The 20,364-nt window shown below is 37.8% G+C and overlaps 1 protein-coding gene across 3 annotated transcripts in view; it reads right to left on the bottom strand.

Moving 5' to 3' along the window:
* The window catches only part of pdlim4 (PDZ and LIM domain 4), a 182,917-nt gene that overhangs the window by 34,953 nt on the left and 127,600 nt on the right, over positions 1 to 20,364 (bottom strand). For all 3 annotated transcript variants that reach the window (XM_061890583.1, XM_061890582.1, XM_061890581.1), the window contains exon 3: positions 19,753 to 19,834. In XM_061890583.1, coding sequence (XP_061746567.1) covers positions 19,753 to 19,834 — 82 coding nt within the window. The remainder of the gene's footprint in view (positions 1 to 19,752; positions 19,835 to 20,364) is intronic.

Here is a 20,364-nt window from a genome sequence, read left to right as displayed (position 1 = left end):
AATTTCCCAACTCATATGGAAACATGGAAACATATATGTTTCTATATTGTTGCCTTTGCACCTGTCAATGCTTACTTTTGTATGCACATTAAATCAACAAAACATCCTGACTTTGGAGCAATGTTCACAGACTGTGGAATTTGTCTCTCTATTAGATGCAATGGTTTTTTCCATATTGGGACCATGATTCCGGTCCTAACCTGTTCACCGGTCCTTATATGGAAGGTACTTTTCCTTTTTGAGTTCTCAAGAAGGGTAGAAATACAAGAACGCCACCCTCCCACCCCCCACACATACATAATCAGCCCTTTTCTGGAAGCTTGGGCTCCTCCGCACTTTTTATGTTGGCTTCACGTTCGGTTCCAGACTGAGACATCTTTGAACAATAGACGTCCACCCCCCCTAAAGATCACATCCTGGCCAAGGACTTGAAGATCACATCCTGGCCAAGAAGACCAACTTGAAGATCAGCGAGCATCAAAGTGAAACGTCGTCATTAAACGTGGTAATCATGTTTGATCAAGTCTCGTCCTGATCGCACAGCTGGGCTTTTACACTGAAAGGGTCTTTGTGTGTCGCCCCCTTAAGGTCGCAACTGATTTGCACTCAAAATCAATAGGGTTCATCTTCGCACAGTTCAGATCAGAAGCACCAACATATCGATTCAAAAACAATCAATAGGGTCCTTGATTTTGACAGGTTTGGATAATAATTGAAGATTATACACAAAAAAGAATATCAGTCACAAGTCTTTCTACTTAATTTTTTGAAAAAAAAAAACCCCAATGAAGTCTTGAACCAGTCGTTAAAACTGAAACAGAATGCACATATGTGCGAAGTTGCCTCTATTTTAGTTCAAATATAAAAATAGTATTTCACTTCACTATTTGTGATACATTTGTGCTGCAGATTGTTTTGTAGAAATATAGTTTATTATAATTTGTATGTTGACTACGATACATTTTATCATTTTAAAGTCTTTGCTATTAACGTTTTACAGTTCTTATATTAACATTTTATAGTTTTTTTACAATGACATTTTATAATTTTTACCTTAACTATTTACAGTTATGTTATCAACTATTATAGTTATTATTAACATTTGATAGTTTTACCGTTATTAACGAGTTTTGTGAACTATTCAAGTTTTTATGTTAACGTTTTATACTTTGTAACGTTAACAATTTAAATTTTATATTATCAAATTTTTAAAATGTATAATGTTTTTCATGTTTCATAGTTTATATGTTATAGGTTCTGGTATTAACGTTTTATAGTTCTTATATTGACAATTCATAGTTTTTTTGTATTAACATTTTATAGTTACTATGTTAACATTTATAGTTTTTCGTGTTTTTAGCGTTAAGGTGAGAGCGTTATAGTTATAGTTTTTACCATTATTATTCTTATTATGTTAATAACAAATATTTTGTTATCAACATTTTGTAGTTTTTATGCTATTAACATTATATAGTTTTTAAGTCAATAACATAATTATAACAGTTAATAACAATTGCAGTTTTTATGTTAATGTTGTAGTTTTTTTTTTTTTTTACACTTTGCAACGTTTTTAATGTTTCATAATTTTTATGCTAGTAACGTTTTTATGTAAACTATTATAGTTTTAATGTCAATGTGTTATAGTTTTTATGTTAATTATTATAATTGTTATGTTATTAACTACTATAGTTTTTCACATTAACATTTTTATAGTTTTTACCTTAACTATTACAGTTATTATGCTATTAAGTATTATAGTTATTAACAATTAAAGATTTCATGTTATCAACAATTTGTAGTTTTTATGCTATTAACATTTTATAGTTTTGCCGTTATTAACTGTTATAGTTATGTTAACTATTCAAGTTTTTATGTTAACGTTTTATATTTTGTAACATTAACATTATACATTTTATATTATCAAATATTTTAAGTTTATAACGTTTTTTCATGTTTCATAGTTTTTATGTTTTAGTTTTGGTATTAACGTTTTATAGTTCTTGTATTAACATTTTATAATTTTTTTATATTAATTGTTTATAGTCGTTATGTTAAGATTTTATAGTCCGCCTTCCGTCCGATTGTAGCTGAGATAGGCGCCAGCGTCCCCCGCGACCCCGAAAGGGAATAAGCGGTAGAAAATGGATGGATGGATGGAGTTTTTCATGCTATTAGCGTTTTATAGTTATCTTATTAAAATTTTAAGATTTTTGCCATCAAAATTTTGTAATTTTTATGCTATTAACATTTTATAGTTTTTAAGTTAGGCGCCAGCGCCCCCCGCGACCCCAAAAGGGAATAAGCGGTAGAAAATGGATGGATGGATGGAAGTTAATAACATAATTATAACAGTTAATAACAATTAAAGTTTTTATGTTAATGTTTTAGTTTTTATGTTATTACATTTTTTACACTTTATAACGTTTTTAGTGTTTCATAGCTTTTACACTAGTAACGTTTTTACATTAACTATTATAGTTTTAATGTTAACGTGTCATAGTCTTTATGTTAACTATTACAATGTTTATGTTATTAACTACTTTAGTTTTTATGTTAACATTTTATACTTTTTGAGTTATTAATGTTTTACAATTTTTAATTTAACTATTATAGTTATTATGTTATTAAAAATGAAATATTTTATATTATAAAAATGGTTTTGTTTTTATGCTATTACATTTCATAGTTTTTACATTACTGTTATAGTTATGTTAACTATTAAAGTTTTTATATTAACGTTTTAGTTTTTATGTTTTTTTTACAGTTTAAAACATGTTTATTGTTTCATAGATGTTATGCTATAGTTTTACAGTTTATACGTTAACTATTTTACGTTAAACTATTATAGTTTTTACGTTATCAACTATTATAGCTTTAATGTTAAAGATGTATAGTGTTAATGTTAGCTATTATAATTTTTATGTTATTAAGTATTATAATTTTTATGTATAGTATAGTATCGTATAGTTTTTGGTATTAAAGTTTTATAGTTACTAAAATTAAAAGTTGTTTACTTTAACATTTTATAGTTTGTGTTAACATCTTATAGTTTTTATGTTAACATCTTATAGTTTTTTGTAATTAGCGTTTTATAGTTTTTACGTTACATACTTTTGTTATGTTATTAACAATTAAAGATTTTATGCTATCAACATTTGTAGTTTTTATCCTATTAACATGTTACAGTTTTTACGTTAACATTTTATACTTTTTGAGTTATTAATGTTTTACAATTTTTACGTTAACTATTATAGTTATCATGTTATTAAAAATTAAAGATTTTATATTATAAAAATGTTTTTGTTTTTATGCTATTACATTTCATAGTTTTTACATTACTGTTATAGTTATGTTAACTATTAATGTTTATATATTAACGTTTTAGTTGTTATGGTTTTTTTACAGTTTAAAACATGTTTATTGTTTCATAGTTGTTATGCTATTGTTTTACAGTTTTTACATTATTAACTATTTTATTTTAAACTATTATAGTTTTTACGTTATCAACTATTATAGTTTTAATGTTAAAGAGTTATAGTGTTAATGTTAACTATTATCATTTTTATGTTATTAACTATTATAATTTGTATGTATGGTATAGTATCGTATAGTTTTTGGTATTAAAGTTTTATAGTTCTTAAAATTAAATGTTATAGTTGTTTACATTAACATTTTATGTTAACATCTTATAGTTTTTGTGTAATTAGCGTTTTATAGTTTTTACGTTACCTACTATAGTTATGTTATTAATAATTAAATATTTTACGTTATCAACATTTGTAGTTTTTATCCTATTAACATGTTATAGTTGTTGTGTTAACTGTCAGTTACTGTCAATAACTATTAATGTTTTTATGTTAACTTTTTAGTTTTTATATTATCATCTATTATAATTTGTATGTTATTACCCTTTATATTTTTTACATTATTAACTATTCTAGTTTGTATTGTAGTATTACCATTCATTACCAGTCCCATAGTATGAAAACTAGACACAAAAATGTTGCAGCACGAAAGTAGCAAAAACAAACGTGACAATTTTGAGATATTTTGACATGGGTGGGTTGATGTTTACAAATAATAATGTGCTAATAATAAATAAATCACAATTAATGTTTATTGTTTTTTCACGTTATTTTACTTTTGTAGCTGTATGTAGAAATGGCACTGCTGAAGTGGCAGCTTGTTGCATCAGCTTTGTGCTCTTTTAATGTCTTTTGTGTTCTTCAACATAATTCTCTTTTGTTTTCATGTGTTTTTACTTTATTATTGTGGACTTCTTGTATCTGCCCTGCAACCACATGGTTTCCCCTTGTGGGATTAGTTAAATCCACCCGATCCTGATTACACTATGAACTCAAAACTAAAAAAACTCAAAACAAGTGACGTTGGCACATTGTGTAAATGGTAAATAAAAACAGAATACAATGATTTGCAAATCCTTTTCAACTTATATTCAATTAAATAGACTGCAAAGATAAGTTACTTAATTTATTATTTCTCATTTGGAATTTGATACCTGCAACATGTGTCAAAAAAGCTGGTACATGTGGCAAAAAAGACTGACAAAGTTGAGAAATGCTCATTATTTGGAAAGTCCCACAGGTGAACGGGCTAATTGGGAACAGGTCGGTGCCATGATTGGGTATAAAGGCAGCTTCCATGAAATACTGAGTCATTCACAAACAAGGATGGGGTGAGGTACACCACTTTGAACAAATGCTTGAGCAAATTATTTAAGAATAACATTTCTCAACCAGCTATTGCAAAGAATTTAGGGATTTCATTATCTACAGTCCGTAATATAATCAAAGGGTTCAAAGAATCTGGAGAAATCACTGCATGTAAGCGATGATATTACGGACTTTCGACCCCTCAGGCGGCACTGCATCATAAATCGACATCAGTGTGTAAAGGATATCACCATATGGGCTCAGGAACACTTCAGAAAACCACTGTCACTAACTACAGTTTGACGCTACATCTGTAAGTGCAAGTTAAAACTCAAATATGCAAAGCCAAAGCCATTTATCAACAACACCCAGAAACACTGCCGGCTTCGCTGGGCCCGAGATCATCTAAGATGGACTGATGCAGAGTGGAAAAAGTGTTCTGTGGTCTGACGAGACCACATTTCAAATTGTTTTTGGAAACTGGACGTCGTGTCCTCCGGAAAAAAGAGGAAAACAACCGTTCTAGGCACAAAGTTCAAAAGGCTGGATCTGCGATGGTTTGGGGGTGTATTGGTGCCCAAGGTATGGGTAACTTACACATCTGTGAAGGCACCATTAAGGCTGAAAGGTACATACAGGTTTTGGTGCAACAAATGTTGCGATCCAAGCAACGTTATCACGGACGCCCCTGCTTATTTCAGCAAGACAATGCCAAGGCACGTGTTACAACAGCGTGGCTTCATAGTAAAAGAGTGCAGGTACTAGACTGGCCTGTCTGTAGTCCAGACCTGTCTCCCATTGAAAATGTGTGGCGCTTTATGAAGCGTCAAATACAAAAACGGAGACGTACTTAAGCAACTTAAGCAAGAATGGGAAAGAATTCCACCTGAAAAGCTTAAAATATTGGTCTCCTCAGTTCCCAAACAGGACTTGAATCTGAGACTCTTTAATCCCTGACCTCCACCATGTTTGTGCGCCAGACGCCATTATGTTCCAACCCTCCTTACAGGCTGTCACTTCGTCTCCAGCCCGTCTGTCTCTCCTCTGCCAGGATCCCCGGGGTCCCGCCCTGGGAGCCATGAAGGGCTGGTTTGTGTTTGCTTAGTGGTGCACAGCTTCATTTCCAAGGTCTGCAGGGATTAGGAACCCCTCGCGGGAGGCCGAGGAGACGTAGGTGTGTGTGTGTGTGTGTGTGTGTGTGTGTGTATGTGTGTGTGTGTGTATGTGTGCGTGGGTACATGTGTTACCAGGAGTGTTTGTGTGTCAGGCCAGGCAAGGTAAAACCATGCTGGGGTCTCCTCTAAAAAAACATATGACTTCAATTTGTCCCTTTTTCTCCCCCCAAAATGTTTTTTTTACCTCCGCAGACCCCAAAACTTGTAAGGCCAAATGTCCAAAATAAGGCCCCCAGCACATTCGTTAGCATTAAAATGATAGCATGCTAGCTTTTTTTTTTTGCTAATTTTGCAGGTATGGACCTCAGTGCCATTTAATTTACTTGACAAATGATACCATGCTAACGTTAGTATGCTAGATTTTTTTTTTTTTTTTACCAAAATTTTGTAAGTATACTCCTCAGTCTTATTTAAAGTTAAAGTACCAATGATTGTCACAAACACACTAGGTGTGGTGAAATTTGTTCTCTGCATTTGACCCACCCCCTGGTTCCACCCACTGGGAGGTGAGGGGAGCAGTGGGCAGCAGCGGTGGTCACGCCCGAGAATCATTTTTGGTGATTTAATCCCCCAATTCCAACCCTTGATGCTGAGTGCCGAGGTGACTGAGTAGGTTTTGCTACCTGATGCATGCTAACGCTTGCAAGTTTACATTTTAAACCATTTTTTGTAGGTACACACCTCATACTAATATATTTTGCTACTTCAGGCATGTTACAGTTAGCATTTTAAAGTGCGCAAGCTAGCATCTTTTGCTAATTTTGCAGGTATAGACTTCAGTGTATTGTTTTACAAACTCTAGGCATTCTATTGTTAATATGTTAGCATGCTATCGTTATAATGATAGCCGATTTTTTTTTTAGCAAAATTTGCAGGTATACATCCCAGTGTCATATAATTTACTTGACAAATGATACTTGTTACCGTGCTAACGTTAGTATGCTAGATTTTTTTTTTTTTTTTTTAGCAAATTTTGTAAGTATACTCCTCAGTCTTATTTTAAGTTAAAGTTAAAGTACCAATAATTGTCACACACACACTAGGTGTGGTGAAATTTGTCCTCTGCATTTGACCTGTCCCCTTGTTCCACCCACTGGGAGGTGAGGGGAGCAGTGGACAGCAGCGGTGGTCACGCCCGGGAATCATTTCTGGTGATTTAACCCCCCAATTCCAACCCTTGATGCTGAGTGACGAGGCCACTGAGTATGTTTTGCTACTTGATGCATGCTAAACGCTTGCATGTTCACATTTTAAACCATTTTTGTTAGGTACACACCTCATACTAATATATTTTGCTACTTTAGGCTACTTTACAGTTAGCATTTTAAAGTGAGCAAGCTAGCGTTTTTTGCTAATTTTGCAGGTATACACTTCAGTGTCTTGTTTTGCAAACTCTAGGCATTCTCTGGTTAACATGTTAGCATGCTATCGTTATAATGCTAGCCTATTTTTTTTTTTTTTTTAGCAAAATTTGTAGGTATACGCCTCTGTCATGTTTTGGTGCCTGATGCACGCTAGCACTCGCATTTTCACATTTTAAACACATTTTTCAGGTACACAACCTCGGGGTAATATATTTAGGTACTTGAGCCATGTTAGTTAGCATTTTAGCTTGCTTACAGTCTGTAATAATGAAATAACAAAATGTACGACATGTTAATATGCTATCGTTAAAATGCTAGCCTATTTTCTTTAGCCAATTTTGTGAAATACCGAAATAAATCAAAGGTGTATACCTGGTAAATTCGCTAAAAAAGCTACCATGCTAATCTTAGCATATCATGTTTTTTTTTGTCCTGTCCAGCTTCTCCGGCAAATCATATAGTTGATGTAGATGCCTATATCGGCTGTTCAGATTTACTTAAAAAAAAGAGAAATGTAGGACACTTGTCTTGTTAGCATGTAATGTTAACTGTAACTTGTGTCAATTACCATCATACATTACTCTGTGGTGTGTACCTGAAAAATGTTTTTGAAATGTGAACAAGCAAACTAACATGCTAACATTAACATGCATTAAATATTGAAATATGAATGAGGTGTATGCCTACAAATAAAGGTAGCATACTAACATTAGCATGCTCACAAGGATCATTAAAAAACAAGCAAAATTAGCAACAAAAAAAATACTTGACACATGTTACAGTTAGTATGCTAGCGGTTTTAGCTAATTTTGCAGGTATACACCTCAGTGTCTTATATTTTGCAAACTGTAAGCATGCTATTGTTAACATGTCAGCTTGCTATCGTTATAATGCTAGCCTAGTGTTTTAGCTAATTTTGTAGGTATACACCTCAGTCATATTTTGGTGCTGGATGCATGCTAATGTTTGCATGTTCAAATTTTAAAAACAATTTTTTAGTTACACACCTCAGAGGAATATACTTAGAGTCTTGAGTCATGTTACAGTTATCATTTTAGCCTGCTTACAGTTTGTATTAGTGAAATACCAAAATAAATGACCTGATAAATTAGCTAAAAAAGCTGGCATGCTCATGGTAGCATGTCGTGTTAACTGTAGCTTGTGTCAAGTACCAAAGTATATTACTCTGTGGCGTGTACCTGAAAATTTTTAACATGAAAGCATAAGCATGCATCAGGTACCTGTCATAACGTGGACTTTGAGATTTGTTTTTCCGGAATGCAAAGGAAAGTTGGTGTGGGCAAGGCGTAAAGGTAAGGACATATTTATTAAATGCTATAAAAAAAGGAACAAAAGGCGCGCACAAGGCGGAAGTACAAAAACTTGGCTAATGATCAAAAATTTCCACAAAGGCAGAAACTATGAACATGAAACAAAACTCGATAACTGTGGCATGAAGAAACAAAAACTTACATGGCATGGCAAGAAGCATCAGTGGTAAAGTCGCCAGGCTGACTTCCCGGCAACTTTCGGTTTAAATAATAGTTACATGATTACTGAAACAGATGTGTGACTTGGGGACAGGTGAAAACTAATGGGTTGGCATGGAAACAAAACAATGGAGTGAAAAAACAGGAACTAATGGAGTCTTGAAGTAAACTAACACAACTAAACAAAACATGATCACCAAGAAATGACAGTACCAATGTTTAAAATGCTATCATGCTAACATTAACATACATCAAATACCAAAATATGACTGAGGTGTATACCTACAAATAAAGATATCCATAAATCCATGCATCCATCCATACATCCATTTTCTACCGCTTGTCTCTTTTGGGGTTGCGGGTATAAATTAATAAAAAAATAAATAAATATAAATAAAGATAGCATACATGTTGTATTAGGTACCTTACACATCTGTGAAGGCCCCATTAATGCTGAAAGGTACATACAGGTTTTGGAGCAACATATGTTGCCATCCAAGCAACATTATCGTGGACGCCCCTGCTTATTTCAGCAAGACAAAGCATGCTCACAAGTGTAATTCGTTAAGTGTCAAAATATTTGACACAAAGGTGTATACATGCACAAATAGCACAAAAAAAGCGAGCATGCTAACAATCAAAACGTTAAAAAGTTGGCTACAGGCCGCACTTTTGACACCAATGATATAAAAAGTGGGACTTGGGGGGACCGAGTTACTTCCGAACTCCAGCTGACAGATGTCCCGTCTCAGCATCGCAGTCGGGATTATGCGCTAGGACCCGAGGTGTTGTGCTAAACAAGATAAGGTTACTATGGAGGGAATGTGCTAAGATAAGATATTGTCGGGATTAAACATTTATAGTCTTGGCTAAAAGCGGGAGTAAATCTTCCTGCTTTGTAGCGGGTTGGAATCCAGGTCTGGAATGTTCCTTGGATTGCTGTGCAGGACTTCTCCCTTCATTATTATTCTCATTTTGCAAATGGGTTGCATGGTCTGGGTTCTGGAGAATCTGGGACTGAGCCAGCGAATTTAAGCGGCGTTAATGAGGTGAGGAGACCGAAAGATGAATGGATGAAGTTCCAGGTTTAGTTGGCATGAGTCACAACCTTCTCTTTCTGTCTAAATGAACATGGACAGAAAGCTTCTTTGTACTGCGGTCCAAAAACAAGAATCTGGCATTAATCCTTGACAACAAGGAGCTGATATAAATCTCCTGGACATGGCCGCCCCCCTGCTGAGAGCGCCCATTTTTGGCGGGATTAGGGGGCAAACAAAGTGGTGAAGGTTCCTGTCAGCTTCCTGTCAACACGATCTGGCAACACCATGTAACCCTGAGGAGATCATTTGCGTTCATCTCCGCCCCCCCTTGGGTAACTTTGCTTCATCTTTGCAAAAACTTAATAGTGCCAACATGTTTGCTTTGGTATGTACAAACCCCAAAACCAGTGAAGTTGGCACGTTGTGTAAATCGTAAATAAAAACAGAACACACTGATTTGCAAATCCTTTTCAACCTATATTCAATTGACTAGACTTCAAAGACAAAATATATAACGTTCGAACTGGTAAACTTTGTTATTTTTTGCAAATATTAGCTCATTTGGAATTGTTTCAAAAAGGCTGGCATAAGCGGCAAAAAAGACTGAGAAAGTTGAGGAATGCTCATCAAACACTTGTTAACAGGCTAATTGGGAACAGGTGTGTACAATGATTGGGTATAAAAGCAGCTTCGATTAAATGCTCAGTTATCCACAGACAACGATGTGGGCAGGGTCACCACTTTGCGAACGAATGCGTGAGCAAATTGTCCAAAAGTTCAAAGAACAACATTTCTCAACGAGCTACTGCAAGGAATTTAGATATTTCACCATCTAATGTCTGAAATATCAAAAAGTTCACAGAATCTGGAGAAATCACTGCACGAAAGCAATGATATCACGGTCCTCACGTGGTACTGCATTAAAAAGCGACATCACCGTGTAAAGGATATCGCCACATGGGCTCAGTAAAACTTCAGAAAACCACTGTCAGTAACTACAGTTTGTCGCGACACCTGTAAGTGCAAGTTAAAACTCTACTCTGCAAAGAGAAAGCCGTTTGTCAACAACACCCAGAAACGCCGCCGGATTCACTGGGCTCATCTAAGATAGACTGATGCAAAGTGGAAAAATGTTCTGTGGTCTGACGAGTCCATGTTTTAAATTGTTTTTGGAAACTGTGGATCTCGTGTCCTCCAGGCAACGTCTTTCTCATTGACTTGTTCAAGGCTCCGATAACTTCACATCAAATAATCCACTTTAAAAATCCTTTTGAAGAAAATATTGCATATTTTGTGGTTTTGACATAAAATAAATATTTGTAAAACAACGCACAAATAAAAAAAGCGTAAAAACAAATAAAAAAGTAACTTTGTATATATATATATATATATATATATATATATATATATATATATATATATATATATATATATATATACATATATATATATGTATATATACACATGCATCCAGAAATTATTTACAGTGCTTTACTTTTTCGCTATTTTGTTATGTTACAGTCTTATGAATTAAAAATTCTACACACAATAGCCTATAATGTCAATGTCATTTTTTATTTTATTTTTTACAAATTTATAAAAACAAAAAAATCCCAAGTACTCACAGCATTTGATTAATACTTTGTTGATGTATCTTTGGCAGCAATTAAAGCCTCAAATATTTTTACATTAAATACGACGCCACAAGCTTGGCACACCTATCTTTGGACAGTTTCGCCCATTCCTCTTTGCAGCACCTCACAAGCTTCATCAGGTTGGATGAGAAACGTATGTCTCGGTACGTTGCTGCATTCATCTTTCCGTCTATCCTGACTAGTCTCTCAGTTCCTGCAGGTGAAAAAGAACCACACAGCATGATGCTTCCACCACCATGCTTCACTGTAGGGATGGTATTGGTCTGGTGATGAGCGGTGCCTGGTTTCCTCCAAACATGACGCCTAGCATTCACGCCAAAGAGTTAAATCTTTGCCTTATCAGATCAGATAATTGTGTAAGTGTTCCAGGTGCATTTTGGCAAACGTTTTACTAAGAAATGGATTCCATCTGGCCACCTTACCATGTAGGCCTTGATTTGTGGTTTGCTGCAGAGATGGTTGTCTTTCTGGAGGTCCTCCAGAACATTTCACATTGTCATTGTTGGGTATTGTGTGTAGAATTTTGACAACGTTAATTTATTCCATTTTAGAAGGCTGTAACATAACAAAATGTGGAAACTGGCAAGTGCTGTGAATACCTTCCTGATGCACTGTAGACCTGTAGCCGCATGTGTTCAGCCCTCAGTAGAAAAAGTTTGGACACCCCTGAACTTGTGCATTGTGTGGGAAGTTGGGAGTAAGATTTTAAAAGGAATCATGATTGTTTAAGCATTTTATTTATTTTTCAGTGCGCAAATTAATTTTTAATAGAAAAAAAAAAGGTAATCATTAATTTCCTTTAGACCAGAGCTGGGCAAATATTTTGACTCGGGGGCCATATTGAGAGAAAAAAATGTACACAAAATTCTTTGTACAAATTTAGCTGTAAAAATTTGCTGTACAGTATGTGTGTTTGGATCCCTTTTTTTTCAAGACTAATACCAAAAGTCTCAATGTCCTAAAAAAGTCATGGCAGACCACCTCAAAGAAACGGAATGGAATTTTACAGTTTTTTAATGAAAGGGACACCCAAAATGTGCATTAAAATAAAAGTGGGATTTACAATATTAACTATGAACAATAAAACACTGAATATTAACATATGAAGGTCGCCCCTCTTTTACTTTTCATAGCAAGCAAAACGCAAAAAAATGTAAAAAACTGCAAAACAGTGTTATAAACACCTACAATATGATACTTTATCACGTAAAAATCTTCTTCCGCATATGTTTCTGAGACACGCGTTTGGGGCTGGCTGCTCTGAAAACAAATCCCGCGCACACTGCTTTGTTTCCAAAGCAGAGTGTGCAATAACTCGTTTAACACCCAAAAGTGGCAATAGTTTTGATGTTAAAGGTCTAAAAAAAAAAATGATGTAGAACATCAGGCGGACTGGATTGAAAATCTTAACATGTGCCGTATTTTGTCCAGGTCTGCTATATGACGTTTTGGGGTGTCATGTGTTTGCCTAACGTTAAAGGGGAACATTATCACAATTTAAAAAGGGTTAAAAACAATTAAAATCAGTTCCCAGTGGCTTGTTGTATTTTTTGAATTTCTTTTCAAAATTTTACCGGTCCCAGAATATCCCTAAATAAAGCTTTAAAGTGCCTTATTTTCGCTATCTTCGAAACCACTGTCCATTTCCCTGTGACGTCATACAGGGCTGCCAATACAAACAACATGGCGGTTACCACAGCAAGATATAGCGACATTAGCTCGGATTCAGACTCGGATTTCAGCGGCTTAAGCGATTCAACAGATTACGCATGTATTGAAACAGATGGTCGGAGTATGGAGGCAGATAGCAAAACGAAATTGAAGAAGAAATTGAAGCTATTGAGCGAATAGCTATTGACGCTATTCGGCCATAGCATGGGTGTACCTAATGAAGTGGCAAATAGCATGGCTGCCTTATTAGCATCGCCGGTAAAATGTGCGGACCAAACGATCAGGACTTTCGCATCTTGTGACACTGGAGCAACTTAAATCCGTCAATTGGTAAGTGTTTGTTTCGCATTAAATGTGGGTATCTAGTTTCAAATGTACATACAGCTAGCGTAAATGGCATGTTAGCATCGATTAGCGTAGCATGTTAGCATCGATTAGCTGGCAGTCATGCTGCGACCAAATATGTCTGATTAGCACATAAGTCAACAACATCAACAAAACTCACCTTTGTGATTTTGTTGACTTAATCGTTGCAAATGCATCTGCAGGTTATCCATACATCTCTGTGCCATGTCTGTCTTAGCATCGCCGGTCAAATGTGAAGACACTTTGGTACATTCAATGGGGGTCTGGCGGTATATTTTTTGCCTGTGGTGCAACTTGAATCCCTCCCTGTTAGTGTTGTTACACCCTCCGACAACACACCGATGAGGCATGATGTCTCCAAGGTTCCAAAAAATAGCCGAAAAAACGGAAAATAACAGAGCTGAGACCCGGTGTTTGTAATGTGAAAATGAAAATGGCGGCTGTATTACCTCGGTGACGTCACGTTCTGACGTCATCGCTAAAAGAGCGATAAACAGAAAGGCGTTTAATTTGCCAAAATTCACCCATTTAGAGTTCGGAAATCGGTTAAAAAAATACATGGTCTTTTTTCTGCAACATCAAGGTATATATTGACGCTTGCATAGGTCTGGTGATAATGTTCCCCTTCAAGGCTACAACTGGACTTTATGGGTTTTTCACAAAGCCTGGATTAAAAGCTTAGTAGCATTCAAAAAAACAAGCATCCTTTTGTCTTCTTCTTCTTATTACATTAAAAGCTACACACTTCCAAGCAAAGAAAGGTCAGAAATTCCTGCTAGGACTTCATCTGTCAGCTCCTTTATAAATTCGGCTGAGAGAGTTTTGTCCTCGGCTGCCAATTCTCGGGCCTGCGAGCCTGGAAAAGCTCGCCGCCGCGTGCCTGCAAACCACTCTGCTTCTGCATCCCCAGACCGCAAGTGTCATTGCAAGAGCGGCCACGCATCACGTTGCCACATTTAAGGGCATCTGCTAACGCTGACCGACAGGCTACAACAAGCACTTGCAGCTCCTTGCAGCTTCAAGTTGAACATCTTACATTACACTTAACTTACAGTTAGGCTGGGGGAAAAAAAAAGAACTTTCCGAGGGCAGAACTCGGCACTAAGAGCTTCAATCACTGATGAGAAATGGGGGAAAACCCTTCAGACTGCATGGAACTTTCCCTTTAAAATGCTTTTTACTGGAAAAAAGGTGATTATGCGACAATATTAATTCAACACCTCAAACCCAATAGAGGACGTACCATTTATTCTCAAGGTTTATACATTTGAGTTATTCGCAATTTCAGCTTTTAAAGCAGCCTTGCAGAGGTACAAAATGTGCTCATTACAATTCATGCACCTCCTGCATCCCTCCCATGCCAAAGGCAAAACCCAGTAACTAAATTTTGGTCTAAACTGAGCTGATAATAATTTTGGAGTTCCTAGGTGATATACTTTACATTAGTGTATGCGATATTGTAATTTATTCCGTAAGTAAGCTGTTACACGCATGGCAGGACCTAGCAACTACCACATAACCGCATAAATACAACAGAAGTGAATTGTGAATTATATTTATATAGCGCTTTTTTTCTCAAGTCACTCAAAGCGCTTTACATAGTGAAACCCAATATCTAAGTTACATTCAAACCAGTGTGGGTGGCACTGGAAGCAGGTGGGTAAAGTGTCTTGCCCAAGGACACAACGGCAGTGACTAGGTTGGCAGAAGCGGGAATCGAACCTGCAACCCTCAAGTTGCTGGCACGGCCACTCTACCAACCGAGAAAAACCTAGTATCTCAAGGGACCAATCGGAGCTTCTTTGTCAGTCGCCTTATTGTCTTTAATGAGACATTTGCACGAATGGGGGCCGACGGTCAACCTGATTATGTGATATTATGGCAAGAGGGGATATTTGGAAGGTTGGCCCAGGACGTTGCAAGCACCTTCATCAAATGTATTGTTTTTTGATTCTTCCCCTTGCATACTCTTTTGGGCAGATAACTGTGGAGGTCAAAATAAAAACTGGACACTGTACACGGCTCTTGCCCAATGTGCAAACGCAGAATGGGGCCCACCCGAGATTGTGATAAAATATCTGTGTCACACCACGCTGAGGGAAGTCTTGTCTTGGTTTTTCTGTCTTGTGATTTACGTGTTTTATTTTGAAAAGCTACCCTCTTGTTTCAGACCACGGGTCCTTCCTCTTGTGTCACCAGTCTGACGTCATCTCTGATTCCTGATTGTTTCCACCTGTTCCCCATCACTCCCACATCCTATTTAAGCTCACTTCTCCGTTTGTCCTTTGCCAGATTGTCTCGTCTATCGTGCCTTTCTAGCGTCCATGTCCATGTCCTTGATTAGCTCCTTGTCTTGCTCCTGTTTTCCCAGTTACCCTAGTTTTTGCTGTAATTTTGAGTTTACTTTTTCATCCTTCGAGCGTCCTTGGTTATCCCTCGTCTTCCTAATTGGCAATCGGCAAGAAAATGAAAGCTCAAGAAAACATCTATACGTTTGATGACTTTGTAGATCTTTGTAAGACAGCATCAAGATAGATTGGTTTTCCTTTGTTTTCTCAAAATCAGCTAGAAGTGAGTTACTAGGTTTTGCCTTTGGACGGGAGATCTGCTCATGCGCATGAATCCAAAGAATGCACAAAAGTTATTGTGCATTTGAGGATTATTTCCTGTGAGTACAATGGTTACACTAAATAACCCAAATTTTTATGTAATTGTCATGTTTCATCCTATAAACGATGACTTATTAGTTAATTGGGGCATTAACTCTCAGTCAGAGCAGCTGATGGACGCTGTATCGAAAAAATAAAAGCAACATCAAATAGTTTTCTCCTTCGCTGTATACTTTTAGTGTGGGGACAATATTATGTCTCCAATATTTTCCACACTTGTCTCCATCTAAAAACAGAAGTACGCTTTTAAACACATTCCGAGAAGAGAGGGAAAATGGCGTTAAACCGAGTGCTTGGCTCGGTTTACTCCGAGGGAAAATCTCCGGAGCAAAGTCTGTGTAGTTTGTCTAACACAATTTTCAAGCCAAACGATGCGTACGCGCAGGCACCTGACTTAGTTTTCAGGAAGTAAGCAGTGTTGCCTAAAATGCATTAACAAATAACGATTTCTTGGTGGCGACTTGTCCAGGGTGCCTTCCGCCCGAATATAAAACCTTAATGGAGGTATTTGGATGTTTTTTAAGGGGCTCTATAGGCACAATTGAACAGCTCCCATGGGCTCCATTGTGAGTGGACTTTTGATTGCATTTATGTAATATTTAGAATGCATTAAAAAAAAATCTTTCATAACGATTGTGAACGATAGGCAAAGTTCCAAAAAAGTGCAATTCCCCTTTGTTCCTCAACAGTTGGGTTAATTGACTTTGCGAATATCGACCCAGGTCTTTTAATTAGTCACATTATTTAACCAGAAAGCACCTTTTCTTTTTAGTTCATTCTGATTTAGCAGCTTAGCTTGTTCTGATGCAACACTTCATTTATTTTTGTAGCTAAAGTTAATGCTCGAAGTGTCATTTCTGCCATCGACACGGTGACTTCAGTTCTTTGTGTGGGTTCCCCGCCTCCAGCTTTTCTTTAAAACTCCATTTTGTGCCCTAACACTTGACAAAGACACGTCTCACTATCCACAGTGTCTTCATTGTCTCGTTTGAAGTCTCCATACTTGCAGATGTGCGTACATTTTCCTACACACACATCCCATTTCTTCCGAAATGCTCCAAAACCTGCAAGCTTTCCAGGGCCGGACAACTTCAAAAAGCTCCTCCGCAATAGACTTCATTGTGCCTGGAATATCCTGGCAGCTCGGACCATCCCAGAACAATTCTCATACTATCTCTCAAGACCATTGCGGGATGCGTGCTCTCATTTTTAATACGCCGTCCCAGGACATGCTATTTCTGGAGCGAGAGTTGCTTGTTTCTATGGATTCTGTTTAGCATAAACAGAGTGAAAGACACAAGTGTCATTCTTATTTACAGCCCCAGATGGCAAGTTGTGGTCTGTTTCAAGCGATCATCATCCAAAGAGGCGGATTTCAAAAGACTAGGCTCAAGTTTTAATGGACTTTAGAATGGAGATCAAAGTTGTGCAGTGAGGAATTTTGAACAAAAGAAAGCTAGATTTGAAAAATACACAAGCTTCGCAGACAATTCGCAATTTCTGTCTTGAGTCCTCGGATCCAACAGGTTTTAGACCTGTGTGGACTGAGGACGATTCAATTTGAAGTGTCTGCTTTATTTAGTTCTGTTTGCTGTGTTGTTTGTGGTGAGTTCTGCTCCAAGTTAGTTATAGTTTTCATGTTTTGGACATTTCTTTATGTTTTGGACTTTTGGATCCTGAGTTTCCAAAATGTTTTTGTCATGCCGCACGCGCAATCCCTCATGCCTTCTGCTGCCTGCTTGGCTGGCACCTAACCCGGAAGCGCGCTAGGACACGCCCCAGGACACGCGCCGGCAAAGCTGCAGGCAATCTGTACTCTAATGAAGACAGACAGTATAAAGACCAGCGGACCCGAAGATCCAGTGCCGGAACATAGTTCACTCCTGTAGTAAGCATCCCATCTGTGGCTTCCTTCCTGCATACTTGATCTCTCTCTGTGCCTTCTCTGTTCCCGTGTATTATGTCTCCCGCTGTACTTTCCGTGTCTGCCGTGATCGAGCTGTGTGCCTTGACTTCCCTCTGGATTCCGAACTACCTCCCACGATCCTCGACCCCTTCTTGGACATGGACCTCTTTGCTTCTCTCCAGCCCCCGACTGCTTGCGTGCCCACAGACCGCCTTCTTGCCTTGCCCCTTTGGTTAGACAAAGGACTCATCCAACACGTACATACAACAAACTCTGGTAACATTCACATGGTTAATTCTACACATTGTTTTGCACTTGGAGTAGCATACACATCCCACACATTCATCATCAGCTTCAATAATACTATTGAACGGATTACTGCCGTGCTGTCGTCTCCTTCCCCCACTGTACGTAACAGTTTTTGGCTTTTTTCCCAAGATGGCGCCGCTATAGCTGCTGCTTTTGGCAGGTTTTCTGTGCACTTGTATCATCCTTTTGTGTTTCTGATGTTTTCTTCTTGTTTTCATTTGTTTTTTGTTTTTATTGTCTTTTGGTTCGGGGGACTTTGCGACAAGGGGTGCCACTTTCCTGACTTCTGCTGTGCATTTTTGTGGACTTCTGGATCTGCCTCCCGGGAGCCTTTTGTCTATGAAGATGAGCTGCTGGGTCTCTGCCACACCAGAGTCCGTTTGGAGAGACTGGAGGAGATGCGGATGAAGAGACAGGGCTGCCGAGCTAGCGCTGAGTGCCGGGACGGACGGGCTTCATGGCTGAATGAGCAGGTATCGGACACCTCGGTCACCTAATCCATGCAGACTGGACACTGGCCGAGAGTGGAGTCTGCTCTCTTGGTTGCTTTGTTGGGTCTGCTCCTGTCTCTGGCCATGCTCCCCCCACCCCAGCAGACGATAGTGTGGAACACCGCAGAGGCCACCGCCTTTTTATTTTGTATTTATTCATCTTTTTTTTGTACCTTTATTCAAACGTTATCTCCTCTGAGCTTGTTTGTTGTTTCAGCTTCAAACTCGCACAGGAGAGAGTTTGAACCCTTCTGATTAAAAGTTTTGATTACTGCTCCGGTTTTGATTTTACGTGCCTTCAAAATACCCCTGCGCAAAGTTTCCTAAAATATGTCATTTTTGCCTATTTGAGCTGTAATTTGACCCCCTTAAAATGCTTCAAAGTGCAAGTTAAAGCTATACTATGCAAAGCGAAAGCCATTTATCAACAACATCCGGAAATGCCGAGCTGTAATTTGACCCGTTAACATGCTGGTTCTTGCATCTTGGGGTAACAAAGACGGCAGACGTACCTTTTCCTGACAGTATGTGTGCTATGGCTTTGAGGTTATTTTTTTTTATTTGGCCTCAGTCTGGACCCCCTCTCCAGGGGCCCAGGCTTAGACTGAATCGTTTTTTTCTCCCACCCCACCCCCCAGCGTTCACCTGTTTCTCACCTTTTTTATAAGGGAAGGTGGAAGTTTGCAGACCCGTCAGCGATGCTGTTCTGTCTCCCTGCAATGTGTGTCTGATCTTGAATGGGATTGTGCTGAAAATCTTAATTTGCCCTTGGGGATGGATAAAGTATTTCTGATTCTGACTAAACCTTCTTCGAGAACCTACCCGCTGTTGCTTCCCTGCAATTGGGTCCCACATCCCGAGTGCAACACAGCTTTTCCGTTCAGCACAGTGCGCTCAAAAAAGTGCTGTCCTTGATTAAAAAAAAACAAAAAAGAGTGTGTACCTGGGAATCAGTCTCCGTGTAGGGGCTTGTTTTGCCGTCTTCACTAACCGTCGGCGACCACACTCGCTCCTCCGATCCTGACCTGAAAGACAATATCCATGAGAGTGTCTGATGAAACCAAGTCTTGGAATGACACATGAGCTCTGCAAGCAGATTTATACCCGAAAACTTTGTCTATTAATAAAAAAATATATATGTTTGGGCTTATAATAATAATATATTAAAGGGGAACATTATCACCAGACCTATGTAAGCGTCAATATATACCTTGATGGTGTAGAAAAAAGACCATATATCTTTTTAACCGATTTCCGAACTCTAAATGGGTGAATTCTGTTTATCGCTCTGGAGGGGGTGACGTCAGAATGTGACGTCGCCGAGGTAATACAGCCGCCATTTTCATTTTCAACCCATTGTAAACATTGGGTCTCAGCTCTGTTATTTTCCGTTTTTTAGACTATTTTTTGGAACCTTGGAGACATCATGCCTCGTTGGTGTGTGGTCGGAGGGTGTAACAACACTAACAGGGAGGGATTCAAGTTGCACCACTGGCCCGAAGATGCGAAAGTGTCTGCCGCCAGACCCCTGTTGAATGTATCAAAGTGGCTCCAC

The sequence above is a fragment of the Nerophis ophidion genome, linkage group LG28 (genome assembly GCF_033978795.1).
Source record: "Nerophis ophidion isolate RoL-2023_Sa linkage group LG28, RoL_Noph_v1.0, whole genome shotgun sequence".
Lineage (NCBI taxonomy): Eukaryota > Metazoa > Chordata > Actinopteri > Syngnathiformes > Syngnathidae > Nerophis > Nerophis ophidion.
This window is presented reverse-complemented; position numbering and strand designations above follow the sequence as displayed.